General features: G+C 63.4%; 1 protein-coding gene across 1 annotated transcript; it reads right to left on the bottom strand.

The window, feature by feature from the left end:
• Nucleotides 1-1,811: 1,811 nt before the first annotated feature.
• SLC4A1 (solute carrier family 4 member 1 (Diego blood group)) lies at nucleotides 1,812-17,512 on the bottom strand. Its single transcript, XM_062612753.1, has 22 exons — nucleotides 17,425-17,512; nucleotides 14,058-14,149; nucleotides 13,851-13,947; nucleotides 12,971-13,034; nucleotides 12,761-12,861; nucleotides 11,603-11,676; nucleotides 11,239-11,416; nucleotides 11,027-11,162; nucleotides 10,648-10,816; nucleotides 10,070-10,145; nucleotides 9,354-9,538; nucleotides 7,811-8,021; nucleotides 7,521-7,724; nucleotides 7,225-7,373; nucleotides 6,676-6,870; nucleotides 5,220-5,387; nucleotides 4,941-5,030; nucleotides 4,673-4,839; nucleotides 4,310-4,563; nucleotides 4,053-4,222; nucleotides 3,742-3,915; nucleotides 1,812-3,239 (listed from the first exon to the last, which is right to left on the bottom strand). Exons 2-22 carry the CDS (start codon nucleotides 14,073-14,075, stop codon nucleotides 3,159-3,161), a joined length of 2,961 nt encoding a protein of 986 aa, XP_062468737.1. The 5' UTR covers nucleotides 14,076-14,149; nucleotides 17,425-17,512; the 3' UTR covers nucleotides 1,812-3,158.
• Nucleotides 17,513-17,521: the final 9 nt, after the last annotated feature.

Genomic DNA, 17,521 nt, shown 5'->3' with positions numbered 1-17,521 from the left:
TGCACGCTGCCAGAGCTTGGCCCTGGCGTGGTACCCGGTGCTCGCACCACCAGCGAGCCCCAGCTCCCCACGTGCTACCGGCCAGGCCGGCGCAGGCAGCTCCACAGGCGCCCGCAGCAAAGGGCTGGGGCGCAGGAAGCAGTGAAGCCCCCCCCGGGCATGCGGGATGAGGCCTGGGAACGCAGGAATGCGGGCTGCAGGAGCGGCCGAGCCCCGGGAGGTTCTCACCCTTGTTTCTATGTAAGACATTAATAAATATGGGTGCAATGGCCCCCCCTGCAGTGATTTGGGGGTGCAGGGCTGGTGATGGGGTGAGCCCAGCTGTGCAAGGGGTTATCCCCAAGAGAAGGGTCAGATGGTTGGATGGGCAGACAGACAGAGCACCAAGTATTTCACATCCAGCACATGAAAATCATCAGTTTCAAACTTCTAACTTGGTTTTTGGAACCCAAAAGCCACGTTTGGGGCAGGAGGGAGGTGCCAATGTGCTGCAGTCCCAGGGCAGCACAGCTCACCCCCACCCTTGCAATGTGGTTATGGGGATTTTGCTGCTATGGTGGGACCCCAGAGGCCTGGAAATCACCTCCCCCAGCACTGGGGACTCCTCCAATGCGCACCCCAAACACATCCTCGCTGCTCACCCTGTGTGCAGGTAGCCCAGGGAGGTGCAGGCAGCCATAGGGGTGAGGGCAGCAGGGCAGAGATACGAGAGAGCTTGACCTAAATCCCCCCAGCCCCAGCCCAGGCTGGGTCTCGTGGCAGTGACCTTGATGTTCTCCCAGGGAATATATCCCTCTTCCCGGTGTGGCAGGAGGGAGGACGGGGCCTTGGGCTGGAAAACCCCAGCCATGTGCTGCTGTTCCCAGAAGACAAGAGCTGGCTGCAGCACTGGACTTGTAAAATCCAATGGGATGTATCCCAGCGCCATGGAGAGACTCTGGGGGCATGGCTAGAGGCAGCCACAGGCACTGACCCCGATGCCTGCCCCATGGCACACAGGAACGTCCCTTCCCACGGCCCCAGGCCAGTGTATTCTGTGAGGAAGCACCATCGGCTGCTCCCATTAATGAGATTACAGGTAATTGGGGTCAATGTAGAGCCTGGGGGGGGGTGTGTGTGGGGGGGGTGTTACAACAATGTCCCTGGCAGGCAGCTGCCAATGTCCCCCACATGGACACGGTCGCAGACATGGGGCTGGCAGGAATGAGGCAGTGCCATGCGGTGAGGGGGGCTGAACATCCCAGGGATGCCAGGACACAGCTGTGGAGGGCATCCCAGAATGACTTTGGGGAGCGTCATTGGGAGCATTCCAGGATAGCCATGATGGTTGTGGGGAGCATCCTGGGAGGACTGCAGGGAGCATCGGGATGGCTGCAGCAGGCATCCTGGGATGCAGCATGTGTACTGGGATGGCTGTGGGGAGCATCCTGGGAGCATCACTGTGAGCATCCTAGCATGCCAGGATGCATCAGGTATCCAGGATGGCTGCAGAGAGCATCCCAGGATGGCCACATAGAGCAACTGGGGATGCCAGGATGCAGTAAATGTCTGGGGATGGGGAGCATCCTGGGATGACCATTGGGAGCATCCCAAGATGGCCGTGGAGAGAGGCAGGAGATGGCTGCAGTGATGCCGCAGGGTGCCGGGATGCAGCAAGCATCCTGGGGTGCCATGGCAAGCATCTTGGTGCAGCTGCACTGAGCATCCTGGCGTGGGGACACCCCCCTGCAAAGGGTGCGCTTTTAGGGTAGCAGTTAAACGAGGGACACCCACCCCCAGCAAATACCAGTGGAAAACAACCCCAATTCCTCTTGGATTTTATTAATTTCTTTATTAAAGCCTAATACAGAAGGGGGGGGGGGGGGAGGAGAAATAACCCCCAAAGCTCACAAGAAGAGTGATTTCAGACACATAATAAAACTAAACCAACCCAAACATGAGGCAGTGCTCCCCCCCCCCCCCCCCCCCCCCCACGATTTTGGGGTTTCCCCCCCTGATTTATACCTAAAGGAATCAATTCACAGCCTGACCGGTCGCTGGATCCAGCCCTGGGGTCTGCCCAGGGCAGGAGCATCCTTTGGCAGGATGCAGGAGCAGAGGGATGCTTGGCCTGTTTGGGAGCAATCCCAGTGGGAACAGGGAAAGAGGCAGGCAGCAAGGAAGGGCAAAATCAAGGAAAACTGCACAATTGAACTATATATATATGGAATGCTATCAAATAAAAAGGAATGGTGCTACCACTAAGTCATGAGTGAAATGACACTGCCGGACTGGTCCATAGAGTTTAGGCCCTGACCAGGATCCTTTAAATCAACTCTTCTGGAATATACTAACATTCCCTATGGATTCTCTCTGGTATATACACACACACACACACACACACACGGGGGCACAATCAGCAATAAATTACAACCTCCCCCCAAAACCAGCATCAAGTATACAGAATCCCCCCTTGCAGCGCACGTGGATTTGGGGATTTCCGCCTTTTTATATCCCTTTTTAAGGTGCTTTTGGTGGGTTTGTCTTTGGTTTGGGGGGATTTTCCTGCAGAAGCATTGTGGGATGGTTTTGGGGTGATTTTAACATGGTTCTCTTCATTACATACATAAACCCTCTGGCTGGATTATGTACATCCCAACCCTGGGAGATGCCGAGAGCGCAGCGGAGCAGCCGGATGCTCTCACTGGAGCAAGTGATAGGATAAAGGGGGGAAAAGGGCTCTGTGGGGTCTGTCCCGTGCTCATTAGCACTGGAAGTTCATAGGGGAAGAGGGGCCAGGGCACAGGGGTCCCCAGGGAAGGGAATGAGGGGATCCCATTGTGGGTCCACCCCCGCTGCGTTGCCCCATCCCTGCAGGCTCCAGCATCTTCCTCCGGCTCCTTTCCCTGTGCTTGGTGCCCAGTCACAGCCCCAGTGTGGCCTTGGGGCCAGGATGGGGCACCCGTGCCATGGGGTTGGGGGTGGCCCATGGGACCAGCCTGTTCCCCCACGGGGAGCGAAGGGCGGGTGAGCTCACACCATCCAAAATGTATCAAAAATAGGCAAAAAAAGGGGGGAATCTATCCAAAGGCTCCATTTACAGCGGGAATGTGGGTCCCAGGTCCCCCAGCACCCAGGGTGGCAGCAGTGGGGATGTGGGGCCGGGGGGCAGCGGGCCCTTAGCTGGGCATCTGCACCTCGTTGTACACGTCTGCGCCCTCCACCTCCTCGAAGGTCACCACAGCGTCGTCTGCATCCAGCTGGAGACAGGAGAGGGCGTTGGGATGGGGACATGGATGAGGATGGGGGTGAGGATGGAGATGGGGACAAGGAGGGAGTGGGGAGGGGTCAGGAGTAGGGGCAGGATTGAGGGCAGGGGCAGTGACAGGGATAGAGACTGAGGTGGGGCTGGGATAGATATGGGAATAGAGGCAGGGATGAGGATGGGGATGGGAATGGGGCAGGGACAAGAACGGAGCTGTGGACAGGGATGGGGATGAGCAGAGGGATGGGGACAGGGATGAGCGACAGGGATGGGGATGGACAGAAGAATGGGCAGAGGGATGGGGACAGGGATGGGAATGGGGCAGGGACACGAATGGGCCATGGACGGGGATGGGGATGGACAGAGGGATGGGGACAGGGATGGGGATGGGGATGGACAGGAATGGCCCGTGGACAGGGATGGGGATGGACAGAGGGATGGGGACAGGGATGGGGACAGCACTGCAGTGGCCCCCAGCCCGTGCCGGGGCTACATACACATTTGAGCTCGATGTCCCGGAAGATCCTGGGCAGCAGGAAGCGCCGCAGGGGCACGGTGAGGATGAGCACGAAGGGCAGCGCCAGCGAGGCCGGGGTGGACTTCACCACCCACAGCAGCACCAGCACAATGATCTGTGTGAAGGTGAAGAGGTGCATCCGCCACGTCTTCACCTGCGGGACAAGGAGCACAGTGGGGTTAAAGGGGGGGTCCAGCACCCCGGAGAGCCCAGCGGGGTCAGCATCCATGGAGGAGGGTCTTTGGGGAGCTCCAAGTTTGGGGTGCCACAGCCCAGGGCACCCCCACTCACCCGGGTGACATAGGGCTCGTCGGGGTGGTACTTGGGTGGCATCAGCAGGAGCAGGATGCGGTCAAAGAGCTGGATGCCGAAGAGGGAGGTGACGCCCATGTAGAGGAAGATGCCGAAGAGCACGGCCAGGGGGATGTACTTCAGGATGGGCTCCATGAGGATGGAGACGCCTGCGGAAGAGAAGGGGAGGTTGGGGGGAGCCCGCAGGGGCACCCAGCCCCGCTGTGCCCGGGTTGGGGGGCCCGTCCCCTGCTCACCGATGAGCACGGCCACCAAGAGGCCGCTGAGGCGCTGCTCCTTGACCTCCAGGATCTGGGATTTCTCGCCGGGAGCAGTGGCTTTGCTCATGACGGTGAGGGCGTTGGCGTGGGTGATGGTGCGCACCGTGGTGGCGCTGAGCCAGGGCATGCCGAAGAGCGCGGCCAGGCCCCCCATGGCCACGATCAGCAGCAGGTCCAAGTGGAAGCCGGAGCCCTTCACCAGCTTCCTCTCGGGCTTGCTCACGATGAGGCTGTTGGGAATGGAGGGGACGAGGTGGTGACAAGCGCCCTGGGGAGGTCCCCTCCATCCCCATCCCACTGGATGCTCCATCCCCCTCCAGCCCCATTCCCGGTGCTCACGTGGTGATCTGCGTCTCGAGGAAGATGAGGATGAAGACGAGGAGCGCGGGCACCACGGAAGCGAACATCATCCAGATGGGGAAGCTCTTCTTCTCACCCATGGGGTTGATGAACCAGCCCCGGGCGGACGAGTTGGTGACCTCCAGCCCTCGGGGGACTTTGAGTTTCTGGATGGGAGCAGAGATGGGGCAGTGAGGACACAGGGATAAGCACCCCGCTCCGTGCCCCCTCGCTGGGGACACCCCCAAAGCTCCCACTGCTCCCAGACCTGTGTGTACGTGTCCTTGATGAAGAAGTCGGCCAGCGCCATGATGAAGATGGAAATGGGCACCCCAAAGTCCCCGATCAAGCGCCGGGCCTGTGCAGGGGGGACACCGTGACCATGTTAAACCCACCTGTGTGTGCGTCCCCCTTGTCCCCCCCATCACATCCCCACCAGCAGCAGCTTCAAGCAAAGAGCTCTGCAATGAGTTTGCGGGGTCTCAGCCAAGGAACTGCACACCCAGCATGGGATACGGGGACACCGCCATGTGCCCCCCATCCTCACCCTGCCGGGCAGGAAAGCACTGTTCTTGAACTTGCGGAGGAAGAAGGCCAGGAAGAAGGTTCCGGCCATGAGGACGAGGGACAGCAGCGCCGTGTTGGGCTCCGGCACGTTGGGCTGCACCTCGTCCTGCACGTTGTACCGGCGCGAGAGGGGGTGCGCCTTGAAGATCTGCGGAGGGAAAGGAGAGGGTCAGGGTGGGATCCCTGCTGGGGGGTGATGGGGGGTCCCCTGCATCCCTCTGGAGATGCTGGTGGTGGGTGCGCTCCTGATGCACCCCAAGGTTTTACAGCTACAGGTTGGGCAGAGAAGAGATTCAGAGCAGCCCAAGGAGAAGGACTTGGGAGTGTTGGTTGATGAGAAAATGAACATGAGCCGGCTTCAGTGTGTGCTTACAGCCCAGAAAGCAACCGGATCCTGGGCTGCATCAAAAGGAGCGTGACCAGCAGGTCCAAGGAGGTGATCCTGCCCCTCTGCTCTGCCCTTGTGAGACCTCACTTGGAGCATTGTGTGCAGTTCTGGTGTCCTCAACATAAAAAGGACATGGAACTGTTGGAACAAGTCCAGAGGAGGCCACGACGATGATCAGGGGCTGGAGCACCTCCTGTATGAAGACAGGCTGGGGAAGTTGGGGCTGTTCAGCCTGGAGAAGAGAAGGCTGCATGGAGACCTCAGAGCAGCTTCCAGTATCTGAAGGGGGCCTATAGGGATGCTGGGGAGGGACTCTTCATTAGGGACTGTAGTGACAGGACAAGGGGTAACGGGTTAAAACTTAAACAGGGGAAGTTTAGGTTGGATCTAAGGAGGAAATTCTTTCCTGTGAGGGTGGTGAGGCACTGGAATGGGTTGCCCAGGGAAGCTGTGAATGCTCCATCCCTGGCAGTGTTCAAGGCCAGGTTGGACGAGGCCTTGGGTGCCATGGCTTAGTGTGAGGTGTCCCTGCCCATGGCAGGGGGGTTGGAACTGGATGATCTTAAGGTCCTTTCCAACCCTAACGATTCTCTGATTCTAGGACTCTAAGACGCTATTGACCCTCCTGGCTGCATGAGTACACCCGTGGTTCACTTGTCACCTTTCCTCCATGCTCCTTCAGAAACAGGGCACGATGGGGACAATGAGGGTGTGATGGGGTTCAGGGTGGGATGGAACCTGTGTCCTGCCTGTCCAGCACCAGAGATGTCCCTGTGGGCAGCCAGTGTGCGTGGGGTGACACTGTTCCCACAGGGAAGTGGCTGAGCCAGGGCATGGGGAAGGGATCTGGGCAGTTCCTAGGACATCAGCCTGGGCTTCACCTCCCTGAGCCCAAATCCCCCTGGGAAACACCTGGGAATGGGAAGAAACTCCTGGGAGAAACCCCTAGGAGAGGGGCTCCATCCCTCACCCGCGTCCCTCCTGCCGCTTCCATGGAAACCTGGGGGATGAGCACAGTGTGCACCCCCCTCCCGCACCCCGCACGCACCGTGACGAGCTTGGAGAAGGTCTCGAAGATGAAGATGAGGGAGATGAGGAAGGAGAAGATCTCCTGGGTGTAGCGGGACAGGTAACGCACCAGGAAGCTGCCCTCGCAGGCCACCACCACCAGCACCAGCAGGACGAGCCAGAAGCCAATCCAGACCCGGCCCACGATGTACTCCAAGCCATTGGCACTGCAGAACTGGGCAGACAAGAGGACACGGCCCCATCAGCCCCCCCATAGCCTCCACTGTGGGTCCAGGGTCCCGGCTTCTCCCTGGGGGCTGGCAGGTACTGGGATTGCGGTACCTTGGAGCAGCAGGACCCCTATGGGATCACCCATCCCTACGGCAGCCCTGCCTGGCATCACCCATCAGCTGTATGCCATTAACCACATGACATCACGCACCCCATATTGCCCCTATGCCACTGCCTGTGTAGCATCACCCATGTGGCATCACCCCCGTGCCGCCCACCATGGTCCATCACCCCATGCCCACACTGGGGACCACCAGCAGCAGGTGGGGGGCACCCAGGGGCGCAGGATGGCACCCACCGAGTAGAAGGCTTCCTCGAAGACCAAGAGGGGCCCTGAGAAGCCGATGACGAGCAGGGGCTGGGCGCTGAGGATGCTGAAGAGCACACACTGCACACAGGTGGAGATGAGCAGCTCTGACACCCCCATCATGCCCTTGGTCTTCTCACCTGGGGGGGAGCAGAGCCAGGAGGTGCTGGGTTAGGGGGTGCGATAACCCCATGGGGCAGGAGGTGCTGCTGCAGGTGGGAGCACCCCAACCCAGCATGGGGACATCCCCGTCCCCCCCTGCATCCCCAGCCCGTCCCCATCATTACTGAGCAGGCCTCCGAAGGTGACAGCGGGTGACAGCGCCGCGAAGTAGATGAAGATGACAGCGGCCAAGCACTGGGGGCTGAGGAAGTCCTTGATGTCGCTGAGGTACTTGGGGTACCGGCGGCGGATGTCCCGCACCAGCCCCCCAAACGGCCGCCCCGTCCTGCGCAGGGGGTCATCGTCCTCCGGCGCCAACCCGTTCAGCTCTGGGGACACAGGAGGTGGCCATGGGGACGCCCTAGTGCAATGGGGGGGTCCCATGGGGCTGGGGGGTGAAGGGGGGGGTCCATACGCAAGTCTTTGAGGGGGTCCTCGATCAGCGCAGTCTCGGGGGGGCGGTAGCGGCGGCGGAGCAGCTCCTGCTGCAGCGGCACCAGGCTGCGGAGCAGCTGCTCGCTGGGGGTCTCGGTGGGGGGCACCACGATGCTGGCCTCCAGGAAGTCCTCGACGCCGCGCACCAGGTCCTGGCAGCCATCGGCAAGGTAGGCATCGCGGCGAAAGACCTGCGGGGACGGGGACAGGGGTGGGGTCACGGGGGAATGGGGATGGAGGCATGGGATAGCAGGGGAATGGGGATGGGGGCCATGGGATAGCAGGGGAATGGGGATGGGGGGCATGGGACCACAGGGGAATGGGGATGGGGCCATGGGATAGCAGGGGAATGGGGATGGGGCCATGGGATAGCAGGGGGATGGGGATGGGGGCATGGGATAGCAGGGGAATGGGGATGGGGACAAGGGACCACAGGGGAATGGGGATGGGGGGCATGGGACCACAGGGGAATGGGGATGGGGGGCATGGGACCACAGGGGAATGGGGATGGGGGGCATGGGACCACAGGGGAATGGGGATGGGAGGCATGGGACCACAGGGGAATGGGGATGGGGGGCATGGGATAGCAGGGGAATGGGGATGGGAGGCATGGGATAGCAGGGGAATGGGGATGGGGGCAAGGGACCACAGGGGAATGGGGATGGGGGGCATAGGATAGCAGGGGAATGGGGATGGGAGGCATGGGATAGCAGGGGAATGGGGATGGGGGCAAGGGACCACAGGGGAATGGGGATGGGGGGCATGGGATAGCAGGGGAATAGGGATGGGAGGCATGGGATAGCAGGGGAATAGGGATGGGGGCAAGGGACCACAGGGGAATGGGGATGGGGGGCATGGGACCACAGGGGAATGGGGATGGGAGGCATGGGATAACAGGGGAATGGGGATGGGGGGCATGGGATAGCAGGGGAATGGGGATGGGGGGCATGGGATAACAGGGGAATGGGGATGGGGGGCATGGGATAGCAGGGGAATGGGGATGGGGGGCATGGGATAGCAGGGGAATGGGGATGGGGGGCAAGGGACCACCGGGGAATGGGGACAGGGAGCATGGGATCACAGGGGAATGGGGATGGGACCACAGGGAAATGGGGATGGGAGGCATGGGACCACCGGGGAAAGGGGATTGGCAGCATGGGATCACAGGAGGTGATGGCTTGGACATGTGGGGGCACATGGGGATGAGGGGACTTCAAGGGGCATGGGGTCCACATGGGAGCATGGGGCTACAGGGGCACAGATGTGTGGGGATAGGAATGTGTATGGACACAGGACAAGGGTGCATGTGGAGATGGGGACATGGGGACAGGGGTGCCTGAGGACATGGAGACCCTGAAGGATGGGGACAAGGGAACACTGGCATGGGGCCAGCAAGGACATGGGCACAGAGGGGATGAGCCCTGTGAGAGGGTGCAGCCCCAGGGGTGGGGATGTGGGGATGCTCAGGGAGGTTGGCCCCATGGACGGTGCCGATGCCGGTGGCGGTGCCGGCTGAGCCGTACCCTCTCGGACATCATGGTGGCCACGGCACGGCCGATCTCGTGGTAGCTGATGTGGGGGCTGTCAGGGCCCAGGACCACGATGAGGAAGCGGACGGGAAGGGACACGTCGAGGACGCCGTCCAGCGTCACCGCGGCCTTGAGGCGCACAAAGGCCAGCGTGGGCTGCTCCAGGAAGGCTGCGCAGCCTGGGGGGAGGATGGGGTGGGATGGGGGTCACGGGGGGTCTGGCACGGGGATGTGGGGACACATGAGCATGGAGACATGGGGACAACAGGGGATGGAGACGGGGGGACAGAGGCATGGGGATGTGAGGGGATGATGGGGATTGGATAGGGGCAGAAGACGTGAGGACATCGAGGCACAGGGACACGGGCACATGGGAGCACAGGGACATTGGGGTGGGGGGGACACGGCGGAGACATAGAGACACGACACGGGAGCACAAGAGGGTGTTGAGATGGGACGTGAGGACAAGAGACATGGGACGGGCACAGAGAGCAGCAGCACTGGGCAGGCGGCGGCGAGAGCTGCGCATGGGGAGAGGCAAAAGAGGTGCAAGCAAGTGAGCGAGCAGGAGCGAGAGGCAGACACCAAACCCACCCTGTGCGCCCCAACCCTGCACCCAGCACCCTGACTCCCACCCAGACCCACTGCCCTGACCCACAGCCACCGCCCTGACCCACTCCCCTGACCTCCACTGCCCGCTGAGCACTCACCCACGAGGACCAGTGTGGCCTCTGCATCCTCAGGGATCTTCTCATGGAGCTGGGGTCTGCTGGCCCCGCTCAGGCTCTATTGCAGGCAGAGGAATGGCAGGGATCAGCCAGGCAGCCTTGGGGACTGCATGGTCCCCCCACCCCTTGCACATCCCCATCCATGTCCTGCGTGTCCCCAGCCATGTCCTGCGTGTCCCCATCCATGTCCTGCGTGTCCCCAGCCATGTCCTGCGTGTCCCCAGCCATGTCCTGCGTGTCCCCAGCCATGTCCTGCGTGTCCCCAGCCATGTCCTGCGTGTCCCCAGCCATGTCCTGCGTGTCACCATCCATGTCCTGCGTGTCCCCAGCCATGTCCTGCGTGTCCCCAGCCATGTCCTGCGTGTCACCATCCATGTCCTGCGTGTCCCCAGCCATGTCCTGCGTGTCCCCAGCCATGTCCTGCGTGTCACCATCCATGTCCTCCGTGTCCCCAGCCATGTCCTGCGTGTCACCGCCCTGCACCCAGCACTGCTGCACCCCGACCCCGCACCCTCTGTGCCCTGACCCCGCACCTCTGCTCCCCGGCCCCGACCCCGCACCGCTGCGCCCATGCCCCTGTCCCCGCTCGCCTGCTCGCCCCGCAGCCTGCGCATCTCCAGGGGCTGCTGCTCCCGCAGCAGCGGCTGCTCCGTGTCCGACCGCCCCGTGCCCGAGCGCTGCAGCTGCGCCGGGGGCAGCGTCCCCGTCGATTCCGCCTCGCTGGGGTGCCTGGAGCAGCGCGGAGGCGGTGTCAGAGGGACCCCCAAAGCCCCATGAGCCAGCCCCAGGGGTGGCGGGAGCCCCACACCGGGCTGGGGGCAGAGCCCAGGCGCAGAGGGGCTTTGCCAGCCCGTGCCAGGCTCCAGGGGGAAGCCCTGGGGCTGGATCCAGCCCACACACCACGGTACCCCCCCATGGGGCCATCAGCCGTGGCCGTACTTGTGCTGCAGCAGCAGCGTCCTCAGGATGTCATCGCTGTCCTGCGGCTTGATCTGCCCCTCGTAGATCATCTGGTCGATGAGGACGTGGGCGATGGCCGGCAGCGAGTTGGCCGCCACGTCGAGGAGCACAGCACCTGCAGGGACAGCACCGTCACCGGCCGGACAGCGCCAGGACCCCGTCACCTCCCCGGCCCCATCTCGTGTCCCCACCTTTGGCCAAAGCCCGTCGGACCTCCAGGAGGCTGCGGTAGGTGAGGAAGGAGAGATGGGGCTGGCCCCAGTGCCCGGTTTCCTTGAAGTCCTCCTCCAGCTTGAGCCAGTGGCTGGCCTCCATCCAGCACAGGTCCTTTGTGCTGTCCATGACCAGCTCGTGCAGCTCCACGTAGCCCTGCGGCCAGAGGGGGTGTCAGTGTCCCCCCAGCCACACCACGGACCCCAAAGAGACCCAGAGCTGTGGCTCCAGTGCCAGCATCTCCTCATGCCCTGGGGTCCCCAGGGTTTGGGGTGAGGTTGGTCCCGGGTGGCCACAGCTCTGTTCGCCCCCCGGGAACCGGGGTCCCAGGGCAGCACCCACCTCATGGGTCTTCCTCCGGAACAAGGGCCTCCTGCTCCCTCCCAACTCCAGGTCCACATCAGTCACCGATACAGCTGCAAGCGGAGTCACCAATGCATTAGCGGGTCCCTGCCCCGGCCCAGACCCCCTGGGGTCTGCTGGAGGTGTCTCCCTCCCATGAAGCCCCACCCAGACCGGGCTGGGGCTGCCTGGATGTGCCCCTGCCCCATCACCCCCACCTCAGCCCCAGTGGGGACTCGCTGGAAGCGTCCCCCCGCTATTGCCCCATCCCAGCCTCTGCCCCTCCATCACCGCCCGCCTCCAGCCCCTTGCATCCTGGGGCAGGGTGACAGCCTGGGGCCGTGCCGGGGTCGGGGTGAGAGCAGGGCTGGCAGCCGCGCTCTGCCCCATGGCCCCACCACCGGCACAGCCCTGAGCCCGGCACAGACACAGCCCATTCCGGCCCGGACAGCGCAGCCGGACCCTGGGAGCCCCAGGTGTCCCCATCCCTGACCCCTGCCTACCTGCAGCCCCCCCCGCGTTCCCCATGGCCCCGCAGGCTCCGTCCCTATAAAGCGGGGCCGAGCCGCACGCCCGGCGGCCGCCCTGTGTGCACCATAAATCCCGCAGCACTTTGCCTTTGCTGACAGTAAACAGCAGCGCGGCTCCCGCCCGCCGCGGCCACCGGGGCGCCGGGGACCGGCTCACCCCGTCCCCTTCCATCCCCGACGGGGACCAGCGCGGCCCCCTCGCTGCCCCACGGCCGGGTCCCCCCGCGGAGGTGATGCCACAGGAGCCGCATCCCGCTCTGCCGGGTGCAGGATGCGGGCCCCACGGGAGCGGGGATGCGGCACGGCGCAGCCCGGTGTCACGACAGCGCTGGCTGCGACGCGTGGGCTCGAGCCGCCCGGCACCGGCCAACGCTCAGCCCCAAGTGGTTCTTGTCCTCACCCCAAACAAAGACTTTATTTATCCTCAATCAGCGGGCGATTCCGGGCAAGCGGCAGCGGTCACCCTGCGCGGCGAGCCCTGACGCCCGGGTGACGGTCACCCACCTGCACGGGGCGGCAACGGGGATGGGAGAAGCGGGGTGGGTGGCACGATGGAGGCTTGGGGTTGGGAAATGGTGGGCAATGGGAATGCCGAGGCTGGGCTTTGTCCCCCCCTGGGGTCACTCACGCTGCCCGCCGCCACGGCCGCTCGCCTGTGCCGGGGGGGGCCCGGCCGCGCGCCTCCTCCCATCCAGGTCATAACATCCCCTGTGGCTGGGCAGATACTGGCTGCAAAACACACCCCGCAGGGTGGGGGGGTCAGCGCCGGGCACCCATGGGTGCTGGCAGCCTCCCGGGGGGGCAGCGTCTGGTCCCGTCCCCGCTGTGGGGCACTCACCGCAGGGGTGACAGCTCCTCGGCTCTGGCCCTCCAAGCGTGCAAAGGGGACGCGGTGCCAGGCCCTGCGCAGAACAGGCGGCAGCGTTACCCTGACCTGTGTCACCCCAACGGGGACCGAGGGGCTGGGTGCTGGGACATGGGTGGCAGCTCCCAGCCAGCAGAGCTGTGGGCAATGGGAGGCTCTGGGGCACAGAGACCCCCCCAAATCCCATCTTCTCCCTCCCTGAGGGCTCTCAACAGCGGCCTCAAGGACCTCGGTGCCCCCATCTTGGGCACCCCAGCTCTTGTGCTGCAGGTGGCACCAACCTGTGGGTGATTGACCCCAGGGGCTGCACATCCCTGCCTGACCCCGCTGCGATAGCCCCGCTGCCTGCACAATGCTGATGGCCATACAACACGTGTGCAACACCAGTGCCCATGCAGTGCCTATGCTCATGCAACACTGCACTCATGCAACACATCTGTGCAATGCTGGTGCTTGCGCAGCATGTCTGTGCCATGCTGGCACACATGCAACACGGTACTCATGCAACGCGGATGCCCGTGCAATACTTGCACACATGCCATGCTGGCCCCTATATACCACCACTGGTGCCCGTGCAACATGCCTGTGCCATGCTAATATGGATGCATAGGTGACACCCCTGGAGCTCTGGGGCCCATGCAACGTGCAACCTTGGAGCACTGGTGCCCCTCCAATGCTGGCACCCACTCGGTGCCAGTTCACACGCAGTTCCAGTGCCTGTGCAGTGCCATCACCCATGCAGTGCCATCACCCATGCAGTGCTGTCACCCATGCAGTGCTGGTGCCCGTACAATGCCATCCCCCATGCAATGCTGGCTCCCACGCTTGCCCAGCACCCAAAGGAGCCACTCACTGCTCATCTCCCCCAGCGAGATCTGCGAGCTCTTGATGCCAGGGTCCTCGTAGCCCTCGGGGTCCAGGCTCCTCCTCATCCTCTCCTCGTAGGCCTCCTGCGGGACAGAGAGAAGGGGCTCAGCGGGGTCCGGCTCCCCCAGCGCCTCGCCAGGGCCGTGCCGGGGAGCAGCGGCAGAGCCAGGTTTTTGGGGCCGGGTCTCCCTACCTGGCCGGGCCCCTCCATGGCTCCGGGCTCGACCCCCGCTGCCGCCTCGCTGCGTGCCGGCAGTCAGCCCGGTGGCACCATAACCCGGTGCTCTGCGGCGACGGGGCGGGCGCGGGGAGAGAAAACGGGTCAGGAGAGGCCGGGGCAGCGCTGGGCCCCCCCCCGGGACGCGGGATCTGTCCCACGGGATGGGGCCGGGGCCGGACGCGGGTCGTTCCCGCAGCCCCCGCCTGCGTAACCCGCTCCCCGCGGGAAGAGAGGTCGCGGATGCCGGGGGTCCCCCGGGAAGCGGTGCCCTGCCCGGTGCCATGGGGATGGGAACCGACGTCAGGCGGCGGCAGAGCCCCGGCACCGTCCCACCGGGGACGTGGCAGCGCGCCATGACCCAGCCGGGACCGCACGCACCCAGGGGGGTGTCCGTTATGGACCCACGGGCTAGGGGCCCACAGGATCCCTTGTATGCGGGGGGGTCCCCTATAGACCTGCACACACAGGGAGAGATCCCCTGATAGACCCACGCATATGAGGGGGTCCCATACAGATCCATGTACATAAAGAGAGGGCTCCATATAGACCCACACGCATAGGGAGAACCCTTATAGACCCACACATATGGGGGGTCCCATATAGATCCATGAACATAAAAGGGGGGGGTCCCACACTGCCATACCCAGGGCCCCCACCAAACCCGCGCAGCCTCTGGCAGAGCACTGGGGGGGGGGGGGGGGGGGGGGGGGAGAAAGGGGGAACTGAGGCACAATTGGGCTCATTGGGACCTCCCAAAGCGGGACGGTGCCAGCACATCCCCCCCCCCCCCCCCCCCGCTGCCCCGCGGCCGCGGGACAACCGCCAGGGGGCGCCGTTCCCACGCAGCCGCTCACCCCCAGCGCCCCCCGCCCCGGGGCACCCCCGGGAACCCCGGGCCTCCCCCATCACCCCCAAACACCCCCCCATGCCCCCACACTGCCCCCAGCACAGAGCCCCCGGGGGGGTCATGTTCCCCCAGGACACCCAGACCCCCCCTCTGCTCCCCGGGGGGATCCCCCCATGCTTGGGGTCGGGGGGCCCAGGCTGTGCCCCACAACACACACCCACGGCCCCGACCCGGGGGGGGGCACCGGGGGGGAGCAGCAATGCCAGGGCGTGGGGGGGTTGGGGGGAGCAGCCCCCCCAGATCTCACCAGGGTGATGCAGGAGCTCGCTCCCGGCGGGGGCCGCGGGGACCGGCGGGGAGGGGGGGATGTCCCAGAGACCCCGCCGGGGCCGCGGGATCCCCGCCGGGGCACGGGAGCGGCAGCGGGGCCACGGAGCCAAGGGCCGGCTCCGGACCAGCCTCCTCCTTCCTGCCCCGCCTGGCCCCCCCTGCCCGGCCCGGCCCGGGGCCCTCGGGCCCCCCCCCGGCTCTTGCATCAGCGCCGTGCACCGGGCTGCGCCCCACTGATAACGGGCGGCCGGCGTCAGCCCCCGCCCGCTGCCCCCCGCGCTGCCCCGAGCGAGGGTGAGGGGAGCTGGGGCACCCCAACCTGCCCAATGCACCCCGTGCCGCATCGCACCTCATAGAGACCTCTATAGGGTCCCTATAGCCCACACCTGAACCCCGGACACCCCGTGTGCACTGTATGGAGTCCATACCCCTATATGGTACATCCATGTGCACGGTATGGAGCCCATACCTCCTGTGTGGTACATCCATGTGCACGGTATGGAGCCCATACCTCCTGTATGGTACATCCATGTGCACAGTATGGTGCCCATACCTCCTGTATGGTACATCCATGTGAACAGTATGGTGCCCATACCTCCTGTATGGTACATCCATGTGCACAGTATGGTGCCCATACCTCCTGTGTGGTACATCCATGTGCACAGTATGGAGCTCATACCTCCTGTATGGTACATCCATGTGCACAGTATGGTGCCCATACCTCCTGTATGGTACATCCATGTGAACAGTATGGTGCCCATACCTCCTGTATGGTACATCCATGTGCACAGTATGGTGCCCATACCTCCTGTATGGTACATCCATGTGCACGGTATGGAGCCCATACCTCCTGTATGGTACATCCATGTGCACAGTATGGTGCCCATACCTCCTGTATGGTACATCCATGTGCACGGTATGGTGCCCATACCTCCTGTATGGTACATCCATGTGCACGGTATGGAGCCCATACCTCCTGTATGGTACATCCATGTGCACGGTATGGTGCCCATACCTCCTGTATGGTACATCCATGTGCACAGTATGGTGCCCATACCTCCTGTATGGTACATCCATGTGCACAGTATGGAGCCCATGCCTCCTGTATGGTACAACTGTATGTATGGTATGGAGCCCATACCTCCTGTATGATACCTGCATGTGCACAGTATGGAGCCCATACCTCCTATGTCATACACCCCACTGCATGCTCCAGACCCTGTATCTCCTACACCACTGTAGCTCACTCAGGATGGAGCCCGTACCGCCCTGCCACGCAACTGTCATGGACTGGACTCCTGCCTCCTGCACCATATATCCAACAGAGCTCTATATGGAGCCCATACCACCCAGAGGACACATCGCATGCACTCGGTGTGGAGCCCAGACATCCCACCCCATCCACACAGTGGGGCTTGGTGCAGGACCTCCCTCCCATGGCAGGGGCTCACTATGGACACCATACATCCCACACCATCCATGCACCATGGCTGGGATCCTTCCTGCCGCAGACACCCAATGTGGCTCAGTATAGACCCTATACAATCCCACACCATCCGTGCACCATGGCTGGGATCCTCCCTGCCACAGGTACCCAATGTGGTTCAATATAAACCCTATACATCCCACACCATCCATGCACCATGGGTGGGATCCTTCCTGCTGCAGACACCCAGTGTGGCTCAGTATAGACCAAATACATCCCACACTATCCATGCACCATGACTGGGATCCTTCCTGCCACAGATGCCCGATATGGCTCTCTATAGACCCTGTACATCCCAAGCCATCCATGCATTGTGGCTGGAGTCCCTCCTGCAGCAGGAGCCCCTCATGGTGCAGTATGGAGCCCATACACCCTACACAGTCCATGCACCACGGCTGGGATCCTTCCCGCAGCAGGTACCCAGCATGGAGCCCCTACACCCCAAGCCCAGTATGGACCCCACACCCCGCACGCCATCCATGCACCATGGCTGGGATCCTTCCCGCAGCAGGTATCCATCGTGGCTCATTGTGGAGCCCTTATCCCCCTGCCCGCAGCATCTCCCACCCCACCAACAGCCCTACAGCCCCCACCACACCCGGGGGCGCTCCCCCATCTCCCCCCCCCCCTTTCCCCCGCCCAGCACCCAGGGACACCCCAAGTGACCCCACACCTACCCCTGGGGTGCCCTCGCCGCCAGCCCCTGCCCGCGCCGCGCTGCTGGGAGAGCCGTGCCCGAATGCCCTGAGTCACGCTCACCTCCCTAATCTGCCC

The sequence above is a fragment of the Pezoporus occidentalis genome, unplaced genomic scaffold (assembly GCF_034315485.1).
Source record: "Pezoporus occidentalis ecotype Australia unplaced genomic scaffold, CSIRO_AGI_Poc_V1 ctg1004, whole genome shotgun sequence".
NCBI classification, from domain to species: domain Eukaryota; kingdom Metazoa; phylum Chordata; class Aves; order Psittaciformes; family Psittacidae; genus Pezoporus; species Pezoporus occidentalis.
Note: the sequence above shows the minus strand (reverse complement) of the source record. Positions and strands in the feature narration are given on the sequence as shown.

Coding starts and splice junctions, on each gene's coding strand:
- SLC4A1 (XM_062612753.1), bottom strand. Junction 4,840..4,940: donor TCAAGGACACGTACACACAG/GTCTGGGAGCAG, acceptor GCTCCCATCCAG/AAACTCAAAGTCCCCCGAGG. Junction 4,223..4,309: donor CTTGGTGGCCGTGCTCATCG/GTGAGCAGGGGA, acceptor TCTCTTCCGCAG/GCGTCTCCATCCTCATGGAG.